General features: G+C 48.3%; 1 protein-coding gene across 1 annotated transcript in view; it reads left to right on the top strand.

The window, feature by feature from the left end:
* The window catches only part of LOC125320938 (DDB1- and CUL4-associated factor 8-like), a 32,466-nt gene extending 15,868 nt beyond the window's left edge, over positions 1-16,598 (top strand). Inside the window, 5 exon segments of the mRNA XM_048293356.1 lie at positions 1,795-1,885; positions 1,887-1,906; positions 3,567-3,639; positions 3,865-3,922; positions 15,506-16,598. Of these exon segments, the coding sequence (XP_048149313.1) occupies positions 1,795-1,885; positions 1,887-1,906; positions 3,567-3,639; positions 3,865-3,922; positions 15,506-15,642 (379 nt within the window). The 3' untranslated portion in view covers positions 15,643-16,598.
* Positions 16,599-16,636: the final 38 nt, after the last annotated feature.

The following is a 16,636-nucleotide window of genomic DNA, read 5'->3' as shown; positions in this document are numbered from 1 at the left end:
AATGGGGATTTTTTTAGGGGGAAAATGGGGATTTTTGGGGGAAAAATTCGGATTTTTTTGGGGGAAAAATTCGGATTTTTTTAGGGGGAAAATGGGGATTTTTTAGGGGAAAAATGGGGATTTTTTAGGGGAAAAATGGGAACTTTTTTGGGGGAAAAATGGGAATTCTGAGGGGAAAAATGGGGATTTTTTGGGGGGAAAAATGGGGATTTTTTGGGGAGGGAAATGGGGATTTTTTAGGGGAAAAATGGGGATTTTTTGGGGGGAAAAATGGGGATTTTTTAGGGGAAAATGGGGATTTTTTGGGGGGGAAAAATGGGGATTTTTTAGGGGAAAAATGGGGATTTTTTAGGGAAAAAAGGGGATTTTTTAGGGAAAAATGGGGATTTTTTGGGCAAAAAATGGGGATTTTTTAGGGGAAAAAAGGGGATTTTTTGGGGGGAAAAATGGGGATTTTTTGGGGGGGGAAATGGGGATTTTTTAGGGGAAAAATGGGGATTTTTTAGGGGAAAAATGGGGATTTTTTAGGGGAAAATGGGGATTTTTTAGGGGAAAAATGGGGATTTTTTGGGGGGAAAAATGGGGATTTTTTAGGGGAAAAATGGGGATTTTTTGGGCAAAAAATGGGGATTTTTTAGGGAAAAATGGGGATTTTTAGGGCAAAAAATGGGGATTTTTTAGGAGAAAAAAGGGGATTTTTTAGGGGAAAAATGGGGATTTTTAGGGGAAAAATGGGGACTTTTTGGGGGAAAAATGGGAATTTTTTGGGGGGGGAAATGGGGATTTTTTAGGGGAAAAATGGGGATTTTTTGGGGGGAAAAATGGGGATTTTTTAGGGGAAAAATGGGGATTTTTTGGGGGGAAAAATGGGGATTTTTTGGGGGGAAAAATGGGGATTTTTTAGGGGAAAAATGGGGATTTTTTGGGCAAAAAATGGGGATTTTTTAGGGGAAAAAAGGGGATTTTTTAGGGAAAAATGGGGATTTTTTGGGCAAAAAATGGGGATTTTTTAGGGGAAAAAAGGGGATTTTTTAGGGAAAAATGGGGATTTTTTAGGGGAAAAATGGGGACTTTTTGGGGGAAAAATGGGAATTTTTGGGGGGATTTGGGCTGGGTTTAGGGGGGATTTAGGCTGGGCTTAGGGGGTTTGGGCTGGGTTTAGGGGGGGTTTGGGCTGGGATTAGGGGGATTTAGGCTGGGTTTAGGGGGTTTGGGCTGGGTTTAGGGGGGGTTTGGGCTGGGCTTAGGGGGGGTTTGGGCTGGGCTTAGGGGGGTTTGGGCTGGGCTTAGGGGGATTTGGGCTGGGTTTAGGGGATTTGGGCTGGGTTTAGGGGGGGTTTGGGCTGGGTTTAGGGGGTTTGGGCTGGGTTTGGGGGGGGTTTGGGCTGGGATTAGGGGGATTTAGGCTGGGTTTAGGGGGTTTGGGCTGGGATTAGGGGGATTTAGGCTGGGTTTAGGGGGGATTTAGGCTGGGCTTAGGGGGTTTGGGCTGGGCTTAGGGGGTTTGGGCTGGGTTTAGGGGGGGTTTGGGCTGGGCTTAGGGGGGGTTTGGGCTGGGCTTAGGGGGGGTTTGGGCTGGGTTTAGGGGATTTGGGCTGGGCTTAGGGGGGGTTTGGGCTGGGTTTAGGGGGTTTGGGCTGGGTTTAGGGGATTTAGGCTGGGCTTAGGGGGGGTTTGGGCTGGGTTTGGGGGGATTTAGTCTGGGATTAGGGAGTTTAGGCTGGGCTTTGGGGGATTTAGGCTGGGCTTAGGGGATTTAGGCTGGGCTTTGGGGCTGATCCCGGCTTTTCCCAGGAAACTGGTGGTGACCAAGGAGAAGGAGAAGAAGGTCGGCCTCTACACCATCTTCGTCAACCCCGCCAACACCTCCCAGTTCGCCGTCGGCGGGCCGCGACCAGTTCGTCAGGTGGGGCCAAACTGGGAGCACTGGGAGAGCCCAGATCCAGGGATTCTTCAGCCCAAATCCAGGCATTCCCTGGCCCAATTTCCCCTTTTCAAATCCAACTTTTTCCCCCTTCCCAAATCCATGGATTCCCTGGCCCAAATTGGGACCAGTTAGTGAGGTGGGGCCAAACTGGGAGCACTGGGAGCACTGGGAGAGCCCAAATCCTGGCATTTCCCAGCCCAGATCCAGGGATTCCGTTTCCCAATTTCCCTTTTTCAAATCCATCTTTTTCCCCCTTCCCAAATCCATGGATTCCCTCCCCAAATTTGGACCAGTTAGTGAGGTGGGGCCAAACTGGGAGCACTGGGAGCACTGGGAGAGCCCAAATCCAGGGATTCTTCTGCCCAAATCCAGGCATGGGAACACCATTCCAGCCCCAAATCCGGGTCTATTCCAACCCCAAATCCCAGGGAATTTTAGGATGGAATTTTGCCCTTGGGAACACCATTCCAGCCCCAAATCCGTGCCTGTTCCAGCTCAGAATTCCAAAAAATTTTAGGATGGAATTTTGTCCATGGGAACCCCATTGCAGCCCCAAATCCAGGCCTGTTCCAGCTCAGAATTCCCAAAAAATTTTGGGATGGAATTTTGTCCATGGGAACACCATTCCAGCCCCAAATCCAGGCCTGTTCCAGCTCAGAATTCCCAAAAAATTTTGGGATGGAATTTTGTCCATGGGAACACCATTGCAGCCCCAAATCCAGGCCTGTTCCAGCTCAGAATTCCCAAAAAATTTTGGGATGGAATTTTGTCCATGGGAACACCATTCCAGCCCCAAATCCAGGCCTGTTCCAACCCCAAATCCCAAAAAATTTTAGGATGGAATTTTGTCCATGGGAACATCATTGCAGCCCCAAATCCGGGCCCGTTCCAGCCCCAAATCCCAAAAAATTTTAGGATGGGATTTTTCTCATGGGAACATCATTGCAGCCCCAAATCCGGGTCTATTCCAACCCCAAATCCCAAAAAATTTTAGGATGGGATTTTGCCCTTGGGAACATCATTGCAGCCCCAAATCCGGGTCTATTCCAACCCCAAATCCAGGGAATTTTAGGATGGAATTTTGCTCACGGGAACATAATTCCAGCCCCAAATCCAGACCTGTTCCAGCCCAGAATTCCCAAAAAATTTTAGGATGGAATTTTGCTCATGGGAACACCATTCCAGCCCCAAATCCGGGCCCGTTCCAACCCCAAATCCCAAAAAATTTTGGGATGGAATTTTGTCCAATGGAACATCATTCCAGCCCCAAATCCGGGCCTGTTCCAACCCCAAATCCCAAAAAATTTTAGGATGGAATTTTGTCCAATGGAACACCATTCCAGCCCCAAATCCCAAAAAATTTTAGGATGGAATTTTGCCCTTGGGAACACCATTCCAGCCCCAAATCCGGGCCCGTTCCAGCCCCAAATCCCAAAAAATTTTAGGATGGAATTTTGTCCATGGGAACCCCATTCCAGCCCCAAATCCGGGCCCGTTCCAGCCCCAAATCCCAGGGAATTTTAGGATGGGATTCTGGAGCTCGCAGAGGGGATTTTTTTGGGATCAAAACCCCCCCTGGAGTGGATCCCAACCCTTTTCCTGGAGTGGATCCCAACCCTTTCCCCCCCGATTCCTGCAGGATTTACGACCAGAGAAAAATCGACGAGAACGAGAACAACGGAGTCCTGAAGAAATTCTGCCCCCACCACCTGGTACTGGGAATACTGGGAGCACTGGGAGCACTGGGATTGCAGCTGGGATCACCCCGGAGCGATCCCGTGGGAAAAGGCGGAAAAAACTCCCTGAAATCTCCTTTTTTTTTGGGAATTTTTTCCCCTCCATCCCAATTTTCTGCCTCCCTCCATCCCTGCCCGGGGACGGGAGGCTCGGAATTCCCGGGAAAAGGAGCGGGATCCGAGGTTTTCCCGATTTTCCAGGTGAGCAGCGAGTCCAAAGCCAACATCACCTGCCTGGTCTACAGCCACGACGGCTCCGGTGAGCCTGGGGGACCCAAATTCCCCTCATTTCCACCCAAAAATCCAATTCCTGCCCCAAATTCCCCTCATTTCCACCCAAAAATCCAATTCCTGCCCCAAATTCCCCTCATTTCCACCCAAAAATCCAATTCCTGCCCCAAATTCCCCTCATTTCCACCCAAAAATCCAATTCCTGCCCCAAATTCCCCTCATTTCCACCCAAAAATCCAATTCCTGCCCCAAATTCCCCTCATTTCCACCCAAAAATCCAATTCCTGCCCCAAATTCCCCTCATTTCCACCCAAAAATCCAATTCCTGCCCCAAATTCCCCTCATTTCCACCCAAAAATCCAATTCCTGCCCCAAATTCCCCTCATTTCCACCCAAAAATCCAATTCCTGCCCCAAATTCCCCTCATTTCCACCCAAAAATCCAATTCCTGCCCCAAATTCCCCTCATTTCCACCCAAAAATCCAATTCCTGCCCCAAATTCCCCTCATTTCCACCCAAAAATCCAATTCCTGCCCCAAATTCCCCTCATTTCCACCCAAAAATCCAATTCCTGCCCCAAATTCCCCTCATTTCCACCCAAAAATCCAATTCCTGCCCCAAATTCCCCTCATTTCCACCCAAAAATCCAATTCCTGCCCCAAATTCCCCTCATTTCCCCCAAAAAATCCAATTCCTGCCCCAAATTCCCCTCATTTCCACCCAAAAATCCAATTCCTGCCCCAAATTCCCCTCATTTCCCCCAAAAATCCAATTCCTGCCCCAAATTCCCCTCATTTCCCCCAAAAATCCAATTCCTGCCCCAAATTCCCCTCATTTCCCCCCAAAAAATCCAATTCCTGCCCCAAATTCCCCTCATTTCCACCCAAAAATCCAATTCCTGCCCAAATTCCCCTCATTTCCACCCAAAAATCCAATTCCTGCCCCAAATTCCCCTCATTTCCACCCAAAAATCCAATTCCTGCCCCAAATTCCCCTCATTTCCACCCAAAAATCCAATTCCTGCCCCAAATTCCCCTCATTTCCACCCAAAAATCCAATTCCTGCCCCAAATTCCCCTCATTTCCACCCAAAAATCCAATTCCTGCCCCAAATTCCCCTCATTTCCCCCAAAAAATCCAATTCCTGCCCCAAATTCCCCTCATTTCCACCCAAAAATCCAATTCCTGCCCCAAATTCCCCTCATTTCCACCCAAAAATCCAATTCCTGCCCCAAATTCCCCTCATTTCCACCCAAAAATCCAATTCCTGCCCCAAATTCCCTCATTTCCACCCAAAAATCCAATTCCTGCCCCAAATTCCCCTCATTTCCACCCAAAAATCCAATTCCTGCCCCAAATTCCCCTCATTTCCACCCAAAAATCCAATTCCTGCCCCAAATTCCCCTCATTTCCACCCAAAAATCCAATTCCTGCCCAAATTCCCCTCATTTCCCCCAAAAATCCAATTCCTGCCCCAAATTCCCCTCATTTCCACCCAAAAATCCAATTCCTGCCCCAAATTCCCCTCATTTCCACCCAAAAATCCAATTCCTGCCCCAAATTCCCCTCATTTCCCCCAAAAATCCAATTCCTGCCCCAAATTCCCCTCATTTCCACCCAAAAATCCAATTCCTGCCCCAAATTCCCCTCATTTCCACCCAAAAATCCAATTCCTGCCCCAAATTCCCCTCATTTCCACCCAAAAATCCAATTCCTGCCCCAAATTCCCCTCATTTCCCCCAAAAATCCAATTCCTGCCCCAAATTCCCCTCATTTCCACCCAAAAATCCAATTCCTGCCCCAAATTCCCCTCATTTCCACCCAAAAATCCAATTCCTGCCCCAAATTCCCCTCATTTCCCCCAAAAATCCAATTCTTGCCCCAAATTCCCCTCATTTCCCCCAAAAATCCAATTCCTGCCCCAAATTCCCCTCATTTCCACCCAAAAATCCAATTCCTGCCCCAAATTCCCCTCATTTCCCCCAAAAATCCAATTCCTGCCCCAAATTCCCCTCATTTCCCCCAAAAATCCAATCCTGCCCAAATTCCCCTCATTTCCCCAAAAATCCAATTCCTGCCCCAAATTCCCCTCATTTCCCCCAAAAATCCAATTCCTGCCCCAAATTCCCCTCATTTCCACCCAAAAATCCAATTCCTGCCCCAAATTCCCCTCATTTCCCCCAAAAATCCAATTCCTGCCCAAATTCCCCTCATTTCCACCCAAAAATCCAATTCCTGCCCCAAATTCCCCTCATTTCCACCCAAAAATCCAATTCCTGCCCCAAATTCCCCTCATTTCCACCCAAAAATCCAATTCCTGCCCAAATTCCCCTCATTTCCACCCAAAAATCCAATTCCTGCCCCAAATTCCCCTCATTTCCCCCAAAAATCCAATTCCTGCCCCAAATTCCCCTCATTTCCACCCAAAAATCCAATTCCTGCCCCAAATTCCCCTCATTTCCCCCAAAAAATCCAATTCCTGCCCCAAATTCCCCTCATTTCCCCCAAAAAATCCAATTCCTGCCCCAAATTCCCCTCATTTCCCCCAAAAATCCAATTCCTGCCCCAAATTCCCCTCATTTCCCCCAAAAATCCAATTCCTGCCCCAAATTCCCCTCATTTCCCCCAAAAAATCCAATTCCTGCCCCAAATTCCCCTCATTTCCCCCAAAAAATCCAATTCCTGCCCCAAATTCCCCTCATTTCCCCCAAAAATCCAATTCCTGCCCCAAATTCCCCTCATTTCCACCCAAAAATCCAATTCCTGCCCCAAATTCCCCTCATTTCCACCCAAAAATCCAATTCCTGCCCCAAATTCCCCTCATTTCCCCAAAAAATCCAATTCCTGCCCCAAATTCCCCTCATTTCCCCCAAAAATCCAATTCCTGCCCCAAATTCCCCTCATTTCCCCCAAAAAAATCCAATTCCTGCCCCAAATTCCCCTCATTTCCCCCAAAAAATCCAATTCCTGCCCCAAATTCCCCTCATTTCCACCCAAAAATCCAATTCCTGCCCCAAATTCCCCTCATTTCCCCCAAAAAATCCAATTCCTGCCCCAAATTCCCCTCATTTCCCCCAAAAATCCAATTCCTGCCCCAAATTCCCCTCATTTCCACCCAAAAATCCAATTCCTGCCCCAAAATTCCCCTCATTTCCACCCAAAAATCCAATTCCTGCCCCAAATTCCCCTCATTTCCCCCAAAAATCCAATTCCTGCCCCAAATTCCCCTCATTTCCCCCCAAAAATCCAATTCCTGCCCCAAATTCCCCTCATTTCCCCCAAAAAATCCAATTCCTGCCCCAAATTCCCCTCATTTCCACCCAAAAATCCAATTCCTGCCCCAAATTCCCCTCATTTCCACCCAAAAATCCAATTCCTGCCCCAAATTCCCCTCATTTCCACCCAAAAATCCAATTCCTGCCCCAAATTCCCCTCATTTCCCCCAAAAATCCAATTCCTGCCCCAAATTCCCCTCATTTCCCCCCAAAAATCCAATTCCTGCCCCAAATTCCCCTCATTTCCCCCAAAAATCCAATTCCTGCCCCAAATTCCCCTCATTTCCCCAAAAAATCCAATTCCTGCCCCAAATTCCCCTCATTTCCACCCAAAAATCCAATTCCTGCCCCAAATTCCCCTCATTTCCACCCAAAAATCCAATTCCTGCCCCAAATTCCCCTCATTTCCACCCAAAAATCCAATTCCTGCCCCAAATTCCCCTCATTTCCACCCAAAAATCCAATTCCTGCCCCAAATTCCCCTCATTTCCACCCAAAAATCCAATTCCTGCCCCAAATTCCCCTCATTTCCACCCAAAAATCCAATTCCTGCCCCAAATTCCCCTCATTTCCACCCAAAAATCCAATTCCTGCCCCAAATTCCCCTCATTTCCCCCAAAAATCCAATTCCTGCCCCAAATTCCCCTCATTTCCACCCAAAAATCCAATTCCTGCCCCAAATTCCCCTCATTTCCACCCAAAAATCCAATTCCTGCCCCAAATTCCCCTCATTTCCACCCAAAAATCCAATTCCTGCCCCAAAAATTCCCGTTTTCCTACCCAAAACTCCGCTTTTCCCACAAACATCAGCTGTTTGCCCAAAAAACCCGAATTTCCCCCCAAAATAACCTGTTTTTTCGGAGAGAACTGGAGGGGGTTTTGGGAAATTTGGGTTTTTGGGGAAAATTTGGATTTTTTGGGGGAAAATTTGGGGTTTTTGGGGAAAATTTGGGGGTTTGGGGAAAATTTGGGGTTTTTGGGGAAAATTTCGGGGTTTTTTGTGTAAATTTGGGGGTTTTGGGGAAAATTTGGGGTTTTTTTGTGAATATTTGGGGGGTTTTGGGGAAAATTTGGGGTTTTTTGGGAAAATGTGGGGGTTTTTGAGGAAAATTTGAGGTTTTTGGGGAAATTTGGGGGTTTTGGGGGGAAATTTGGGGTTTTGGGGGAAAATTTGGGGTTTTTTGGGGAAAATTTGGATTTTTGGGGGAAAATTTGGGGATTTTGGGGAAAATTTGGGGTTTTTTTGGGGAAAATTTGGGATTTGCGGGGAAAATTTGGGGTTTTTTGGGGAAAATTTGGGGTTTTTTGGGGAAAATTTGGGATTTGCGGGGAAAATTTGGGGTTTTTTGGGGAAAATTTGGGGTTTTTTTGGGGAAAATTTGGGATTTGCGGGGAAAATTTGGGGTTTTTTGGGGAAAATTTGGGGTTTTTTGGGGAAAATTTGGGGGTTTTTGGGGGAAAATTCGGGGTTTTTTGGGGGAAATTTGGGGGTTTTTGGGGGAAAATTCGGGGGTTTTTTGGGGAAGATTTGGGATTTTTGGGGGAAAATTTGGGGGTTTGGGGGAAAAATTTGGGGGTTTTGGGGGAAATTTGGGGGTTTTGGGGGAAAATTCGGGGTGTTTTGGGCGAAATTTGGGGGTTTTGGGGAAAATTTGAGTTTTTTGGGGAAAAATTTGGGGTTTGGGGGAAAAATTTGGGTTTTTTGGGTGAAATTTGGGGGTTTTGGGGGAAAATTTGGGGTTTTTTGGGGAAATTCAGGGTTTTTTGGGAAAATTTGGGGGTTTTTGAGGGAAAATTCGGGTTTTTTTGGGGGAAGATTTGGGATTTTTGGGGGAAAATTTGGGGGTTTTTGGGAAAAATTTGGGGTTTTTTGGGAAAATTCGGGGGTTTTGGGGAAAATTTGGGGTTTTTTGAGGGAAAATTTGGGGTTTTTGGGGGAAGATTTGGGATTTTTGGGGGAAAATTTGGGGGTTTGGGGGAAAAATTTGGGGATTTTGGGAAAATTTGGGGGGGTTTGGGGGGAAAATTTGAGGTTTTGGGGAAAATTTGGGGTTTTTTGGAGAAAATTCAGGGGTTTTGGGGGAAAATTTGGAGGTTTGGGGGAAAATTTTGGGCGTTTTTTGGGGAAAATTTGGATTTTTTGGGGGAAAATTTAGGGATTTTTGGGGGGAAATTTGGGGTTTTGGGGAAAATTTGGGGGTTTTGGGGAAAATTTGGGGGTTTTTTTGAAAATTCAGGGTTTTTGGGGGGAAAATTTGAGGGTTTTGAGGAAAATTGGGTTTTTTTGGGCGAAAAGGTCTTCTTTTGGGGATGGTTTTTGGAAAAGGGGTTTTTTTGGAAAGCAAAAACCCTTTGGGAAGTGGGATTTTTTGGGGGGGAAACGGAATTTTTTTGGAAAGCAGGTGGGGTTTTTTTGGGAAAATGACTTTTTTGGGGGGGAAAATAGGGTGGGGTTTCCCAATTTCCTGCTGTTTTTCCCCAATTTCCTGCTCTTTTTCCCCATTTTCCTGCTATTTTCCCCAATTTCCTGCTGTTTTTCCCCAATTTCCTGCTCTTTTTCCCCATTTTCCCTCTGCTTTTTCCCATTTCCCCACCCTTTTCCCTCTTTCCCACCCATCTTTGCCCATTTTCCCGCCGTTTTTTCCCAATTTCCTCATTTTTTCCCTTTTTCCTGCTATTTTTTACCAATTTGTTGATATTTTCCTTGATTATTCCTCCTATTTTCCCCATTTTCCCCTCATTTTTTCCCTTTTTCCTGCTGTTTCTCCCCAATTCCCCCCCGTTTTTCCCATTTTCCTGTTGTTTTTCCCCATTTCTCCCCCGTTTTTCCCATTTTCCCTGTGGTTTTTCCCTGTTTTTCCCATTTTCCCGCTGTTTTTCCCCATTTCCCCCGTGGTTTCTCCCCTTTCCCCCCCATTTTTCCTCCTTTCCCGCTGGTTTTCCCCATTTTTCCCCGTTTTCCCTGTTTTTTCCCCATTTCCCACCGTTTTTCCCCATTTCCTGCTGGTTTTTCCTGATTTCCCACTGTTTTTCCCCATTTTCCCTGCGATTTTTCCCCTTTTCCTGCCGGTTTTCCCCATTTCCCCCCCGTTTTCCCCATTTTCCCTGTGGTTTTTCCCCCTTTCCCCGATGTTTTTCCCCATTTTTCCCCATTTCCCTGGATTTTTCCCCATTTCCCCCATGGTTTTTCCCCATTTTCCCGCTGCTTTTTCCTGATTTCCCTGTGGTTTTCCCCGTTTTCCCTGGGTTTTTTCCCCATTTCCTGCTGGTTTTCCCCATTTTCCCCCATTTCCTCATCTTTTTCCCCCTTTCCCTGCCGTTTTTTCCCCGTTTTCCCTGGTTTTTTCCCCATTCCCCTCTGATTTTCCCCATTTTTCCCCGGTTTTCCCCATTTTTCCCCATTTTCCCTGTGGTTTTTCCCCATTTCCCGCTGTTTTCCCCATTTCCCCGTGTCTTTCCCCATTCCCCGCTGGTTTTCCCCCATTTTTCCCCGGTTTTCCCCATTTTTCCCCATTTTCCCGCTGTTTTTCCCCATTTCCCCCCCGTTTTTTCCCATTTTCCCTGTGGTTTTTCCCCATTTCCCGCTGTTTTCCCCATTTCCCCGTGTCTTTCCCGGTTCCCCCGCTGGTTTTCCCCATTTTTCCCCGGTTTTCCCCCATTTTTCCCCATTTTCCCGCTGTTTTTCCCCATTTCCCCCCCGTTTTTCCCATTTTCCCTGTGGTTTTTCCCCATTTCCCGCTGTTTTCCCCATTTCCCCGTGTCTTTCCCGGTTCCCCGCTGTTTTTCCCCATTTTTCCCCGTTTTCCCTGTTTTTTTCCCCATTTCCCACCGTTTTTGCCCATTTCCTGCTGGTTTTCCCCCCTTCCCCCCCATTTTTCGCCATTTTCCCTGTGATTTTTCCCCATTTCCCCCCCGTTTTTCCCCATTTTCCCCATTTTCCCTGTGATTTTTCCCTGGGTTTTTTCCCCATTTCCTGCTGGTTTTCCCCATTTTTCCCCATTTTCCCTGTGATTTTTCCCCATTTCCCCCCGTTTTTCCCATTTTCCCGGTGTTTTTTCCCCATTTCCTGATGGTTTTTCCCCCCTTCCCCCCCGTTTTTCCCCATTTTCCCCATTTTCCCTGTGGTTTTTCCCCATTTCCCGCTGGTTTTCCCCGTTTTCCCCCGTGTCTTTCCTGGTTTCCCGCTGCTTTTCCCCATTTTTCCCCATTTCCCTGTGTTTTTTCCCCATTTCCTGCTGGTTTCCTGCCGGTTTACCCCCATTTCCCACTGGTTTTCCCCATTTTTCCCCGGTTTTCCCTGTGTTTTTCCCCATTTCCCGCTGTTTTTCCCCATTTCCTCCCCGTTTTTTCCCATTTTCCCGGTGTTTTTCCCCGGTTTTCCCATGTTTTTTCCCCTTTCCCTGCCATTTTCCCTCCTTTCCCGCTGTTTTTTCCCCATTTTTCCCCATTTCCCCCCCATTTTTCCCCATTTCCCCCCCGTTTTTCCCCATTTTCCTGCTGGTTTTTCCTGATTTCCCACTGTTTTTCCCCATTTTCCCTGCGATTTTTCCCCTTTTCCTGCCGGTTTTCCCCATTTCCCCTCCGTTTTCCCCATTTTCCCTGTGGTTTTTCCCCCTTTCCCCGATGTTTTTCCCCATTTTTCCCCGTTTTCCCTGGTTTTTTTCCCCATTCCCCTCTGATTTTCCCCATTTTTCCCCGGTTTTCCCCATTTTTCCCCATTTTCCCTGTGGTTTTTCCCCATTTCCCGCTGTTTTCCCCATTTCCCCGTGTCTTTCCCCATTCCCCGCTGGTTTTCCCCATTTTTCCCCATTTTCCCTGTGATTTTTCCCCATTTCCCCCCCCGTTTTTCCCATTTTCCCTGTGGTTTTTCCCCATTTCCCGCTGTTTTCCGCATTTCCCCGTGTCTTTCCCGGTTCCCCACTGGTTTTCCCCCATTTTTCCCCGTTTTCCCTGTTTTTTCCCCATTTCCCACCGTTTTTGCCCATTTCCTGCTGGTTTTCCCCCCTTCCCCCCCATTTTTCGCCATTTTCCCTGTGATTTTTCCCCATTTCCCCCCCGTTTTTCCCCATTTTCCCCATTTTCCCTGTGATTTTTCCCTGGGTTTTTTCCCCATTTCCTGCTGGTTTTCCCCATTTTTCCCCATTTTCCCTGTGATTTTTCCCCATTTCCCCCCCGTTTTTCCCATTTTCCCGGTGTTTTTTCCCCATTTCCTGATGGTTTTTCCCCCCTTCCCCCCCGTTTTTCCCCATTTTCCCCATTTTCCCTGTGGTTTTTCCCCATTTCCCGCTGGTTTTCCCCGTTTTCCCCCGTGTCTTTCCTGGTTTCCCCGCTGCTTTTCCCCATTTTTCCCCATTTCCCTGTGTTTTTTCCCCATTTCCTGCTGGTTTCCTGCCGGTTTACCCCCATTTCCCACTGGTTTTCCCCATTTTTCCCCGGTTTTCCCTGTGTTTTTCCCCATTTCCCGCTGTTTTTCCCCATTTCCTCCCCGTTTTTCCCATTTTCCCGGTGTTTTTCCCCGGTTTTCCCATGTTTTTTCCCCTTTCCCTGCCATTTTCCCTCCTTTCCCTGCTGTTTTTCCCCATTTTTCCCCATTTCCCCCCCGTTTTTCCCCATTTCCCCCCCGTTTTTCCCCATTTTCCTGCTGGTTTTTCCTGATTTCCCACTGTTTTTCCCCATTTTCCCTGCGATTTTTCCCCTTTTCCTGCCGGTTTTCCCCATTTCCCCCCCGTTTTCCCCATTTTCCCTGTGGTTTTTCCCCCTTTCCCCGATGTTTTTCCCCATTTTTCCCCATTTCCCTGGATTTTTCCCCATTTCCCCCATGGTTTTTCCCCATTTTCCCGCTGCTTTTTCCTGATTTCCCTGTGGTTTTCCCCGTTTTCCCTGGGTTTTTTCCCCATTTCCTGCTGGTTTTCCCCATTTTCCCCCATTTCCTCATCTTTTTCCCCCTTTCCCTGCCGTTTTTCCCCGTTTTCCCTGGTTTTTTCCCCATTCCCCGCTGGTTTTCCCCATTTTTCCCCGGTTTTCCCCATTTTTCCCCATTTTCCCTGTGATTTTTCCCCATTTCTCCCCCGTTTTTCCCCGTTTTCCCACTGTTTTTTCCTGATTTCCCCATGTTTTTTCCCCGTTTTTCCCTGTGGTTTTTCCCCATTTTCCCGCTGTTTTTCCCCATTTCCCCCCCGTTTTTCCCATTTTCCCTGTGGTTTTTCCCCATTTCCCGCTGTTTTCCCCATTTCCCCGTGTCTTTCCCCATTCCCCGCTGGTTTTCCCCATTTTTCCCCGGTTTTCCCCCATTTTTCCCCATTTTCCCTGTGATTTTTCCCCATTTCCCCCCCGTTTTTCCCATTTTCCCTGTGGTTTTTCCCCATTTCCCGCTGTTTTCCCCATTTCCCCGTGTCTTTCCCGGTTCCCCGCTGGTTTTCCCCATTTTTCCCCGTTTTCCCTGTTTTTTCCCCATTTCCCACCGTTTTTCCCCATTTCCTGCTGGTTTTCCCCCCTTCCCCCCCATTTTTCCCCATTTTCCCTGTTTTTTCCCCCTTCCCCCCCCGTTTTTCCCCATTTTCCCACTGTTTTTTCCTGATTTCCCCATGGTTTTCCCCGTTTTTCCCTGTGGTTTTTCCCCTTTTCCCGCTGTTTTTCCCCATTTCCCCCCCGTTTTTCCCATTTTCCCTGTGATTTTTCCCCATTTCCCCCCCGTTTTTCCCATTTTCCCTGTGGTTTTTCCCCATTTCCCGCTGTTTTCTGCATTTCCCCGTGTCTTTCCCGGTTCCCCACTGGTTTTCCCCCATTTTTCCCCGTTTTCCCTGTTTTTTCCCCATTTCCCACCGTTTTTGCCCATTTCCTGCTGGTTTTCCCCCCTTCCCCCCCATTTTTCGCCATTTTCCCTGTGATTTTTCCCCCCTTCCCCCCCGTTTTTCCCCATTTTCCCCATTTTCCCTGTGATTTTTCCCGGTGTTTTTTCCCCATTTCCTGCTGGTTTTCCCCATTTTTCCCCATTTTCCCTGTGATTTTTCCCCATTTCCCCGCCGTTTTTTCCCATTTTCCCGGTGTTTTTTCCCCATTTCCTGATGGTTTTTCCCCCCTTCCCCCCCGTTTTTCCCCATTTTCCCCATTTTCCCTGTGGTTTTTCCCCATTTCCCGCTGGTTTTCCCCGTTTTCCCCCGTGTCTTTCCTGGTTTCCCCGCTGCTTTTCCCCATTTTTTCCCCATTTCCCTGTGTTTTTTCCCCATTTCCTGCTGGTTTCCTGCCGGTTTACCCCCATTTCCCACTGGTTTTCCCCATTTTTCCCCGGTTTTCCCTGTGTTTTTCCCCATTTCCCGCTGTTTTTCCCCATTTCCTCCCCGTTTTTCCCATTTTCCCGGTGTTTTTCCCCGGTTTTCCCATGTTTTTTCCCCTTTCCCTGCCATTTTCCCTCCTTTCCCTGCTGTTTTTCCCCATTTTTCCCCATTTCCCCCCCGTTTTTTCCCCATTTCCCCCCCGTTTTTCCCCATTTTCCTGCTGGTTTTTCCTGATTTCCCACTGTTTTTCCCCATTTTCCCTGCGATTTTTCCCCTTTTCCTGCCGGTTTTCCCCATTTCCCCTCCGTTTTCCCCATTTTCCCTGTGGTTTTTCCCCTTTCCCCGATGTTTTTCCCCATTTTTCCCCATTTCCCTGGATTTTTCCCCATTTCCCCCATGGTTTTTCCCCATTTTCCCGCTGCTTTTTCCTGATTTCCCTGTGGTTTTCCCCGTTTTCCCTGGGTTTTTTCCCCATTTCCTGCTGGTTTTCCCCATTTTCCCCCATTTCCTCATCTTTTTCCCCCTTTCCCTGCCGTTTTTCCCCGTTTTCCCTGGTTTTTTCCCCATTCCCCTCTGATTTTCCCCATTTTTCCCCGGTTTTCCCCATTTTTCCCCATTTTCCCTGTGATTTTTCCCCATTTCCCCCCCGTTTTTCCCATTTTCCCTGTGGTTTTTCCCTGTGGTTTTTCCCCATTTCCCGCTGGTTTTCCCCATTTTTCCCCGTTTTCCCTGTTTTTTCCCCATTTCCCACCGTTTTTCCCCATTTCCTGCTGGTTTTCCCCCCTTCCCCCCCTGTTTTTTTCCTGATTTCCCGCTGCTTTTTCCCCGTTTTCCCTGTGGTTTTTCCCCATTTCCTGCTGGTTTTTCCCCCCTTCCCCCCTGTTTTTTTCCTGATTTCCCGCTGCTTTTTCCCCGTTTTCCCTGTGTTTTTCCCCATTTCCCCCCATTTTTCCCCATTTCCCCCCCGTTTTCCCCATTTTCCCCGTTTTTCCCCATTTCCCTGCCGTTTTTCCCGATTTTCCCTGTGTTTTTCCCCATTTCCCGACGTTTCTCCGGGTTCCAGAGCTGCTGGCCTCCTACAACGATGAGGACATTTACCTGTTCGACTCCTCGCACAGCGACGGCGCCCAGTACAGCCGGCGCTACAAGGGCCACCGCAACAACGCCACAGGTCAGGGGGCGGCCCTAAACCGGCCCTAAACCGGCCCTAAAACTGACCCCAAAACAGCCCCAAACCGGCCCTAAAACTGACCCCAAAACAGCCCCAAACCGGCCCTAAAACTGACCCCAAAACAGCCCCAAACTGGCCCTAAAACGGCCCTAAAACGGGCCCGAAACCAGCCCGAGACCGGCCCTAAGACCAGCCCTGAAATTGTCCCTAAACCAGCTCTAAAGCAGCCCTAAAACCAGCCCTAAACCGGCCCAAAACCAGCCCAAAACCAGTCCTAAAACTGGCCCCAAACCAGCCCTAAACCAGCCCTAAACCGGCTCTAAACCAGCCCTAAAACTGACCCCAAAACAGCCCCAAACCAGCCCCAAACCGGCCCTAAAACCGGCCCTAAACCGGCTCTAAACCGGCTCTAAACCAGGCCCAAATGGGCCCTAAACCGGCCCTAAAACCAGCCCCAAACCGGCCCTAAAACTGGCCCTAAAACCAGCCCCAAACCGGCTCTAAACCGGCTCTAAACCAGCCCTAAAACTGACCCCAAAACAGCCCCAAACCAGCCCCAAACCGGCCCCAAACCAGCCCTAAAACAGCCCTAAACCAGCCCTAAACTGGCCCCAAACTGATCCTAAACCAGCCCCAAACTGGCCCTAAGCCAGCCCTAAAACGGCCCTAAAGCAGCTCTAAACCAGCCCTAATTCAACTCTAAGTCCATCCCAAAATACCCCAAAACCGGCCCTAAACCAGCCCTAAAACCAGCCCTAAACCAGCCCTAAAACGGCCCTAAAACCGGCCCTAAACTGGCCCTAAACCAGCCCTAAACCAGTCCTAAAACGGGCCCTAAACGGGCCCTAAAACCGGCCCTAAACCAGCCCTAAACCAGCCCTAAACCAGTCCTAAAACGGGCCCTAAACGGGCCCTAAAACCGGCCCTAAACCAGCCCTAAAACCAGCCCTAAACCGGCGCTAAACCGGCGCTAAACCGGCCCTAAGCTGGCCCCAAACAGGCCCTAAACCGGCCCCAAACTGG

This window comes from Corvus hawaiiensis, unplaced genomic scaffold (genome assembly GCF_020740725.1).
Source record: "Corvus hawaiiensis isolate bCorHaw1 unplaced genomic scaffold, bCorHaw1.pri.cur scaffold_298_ctg1, whole genome shotgun sequence".
NCBI lineage: Eukaryota > Metazoa > Chordata > Aves > Passeriformes > Corvidae > Corvus > Corvus hawaiiensis.
The sequence above is the reverse complement of the archived record's forward strand: the minus strand, read 5'-3'. Positions and strand labels throughout refer to the sequence as shown.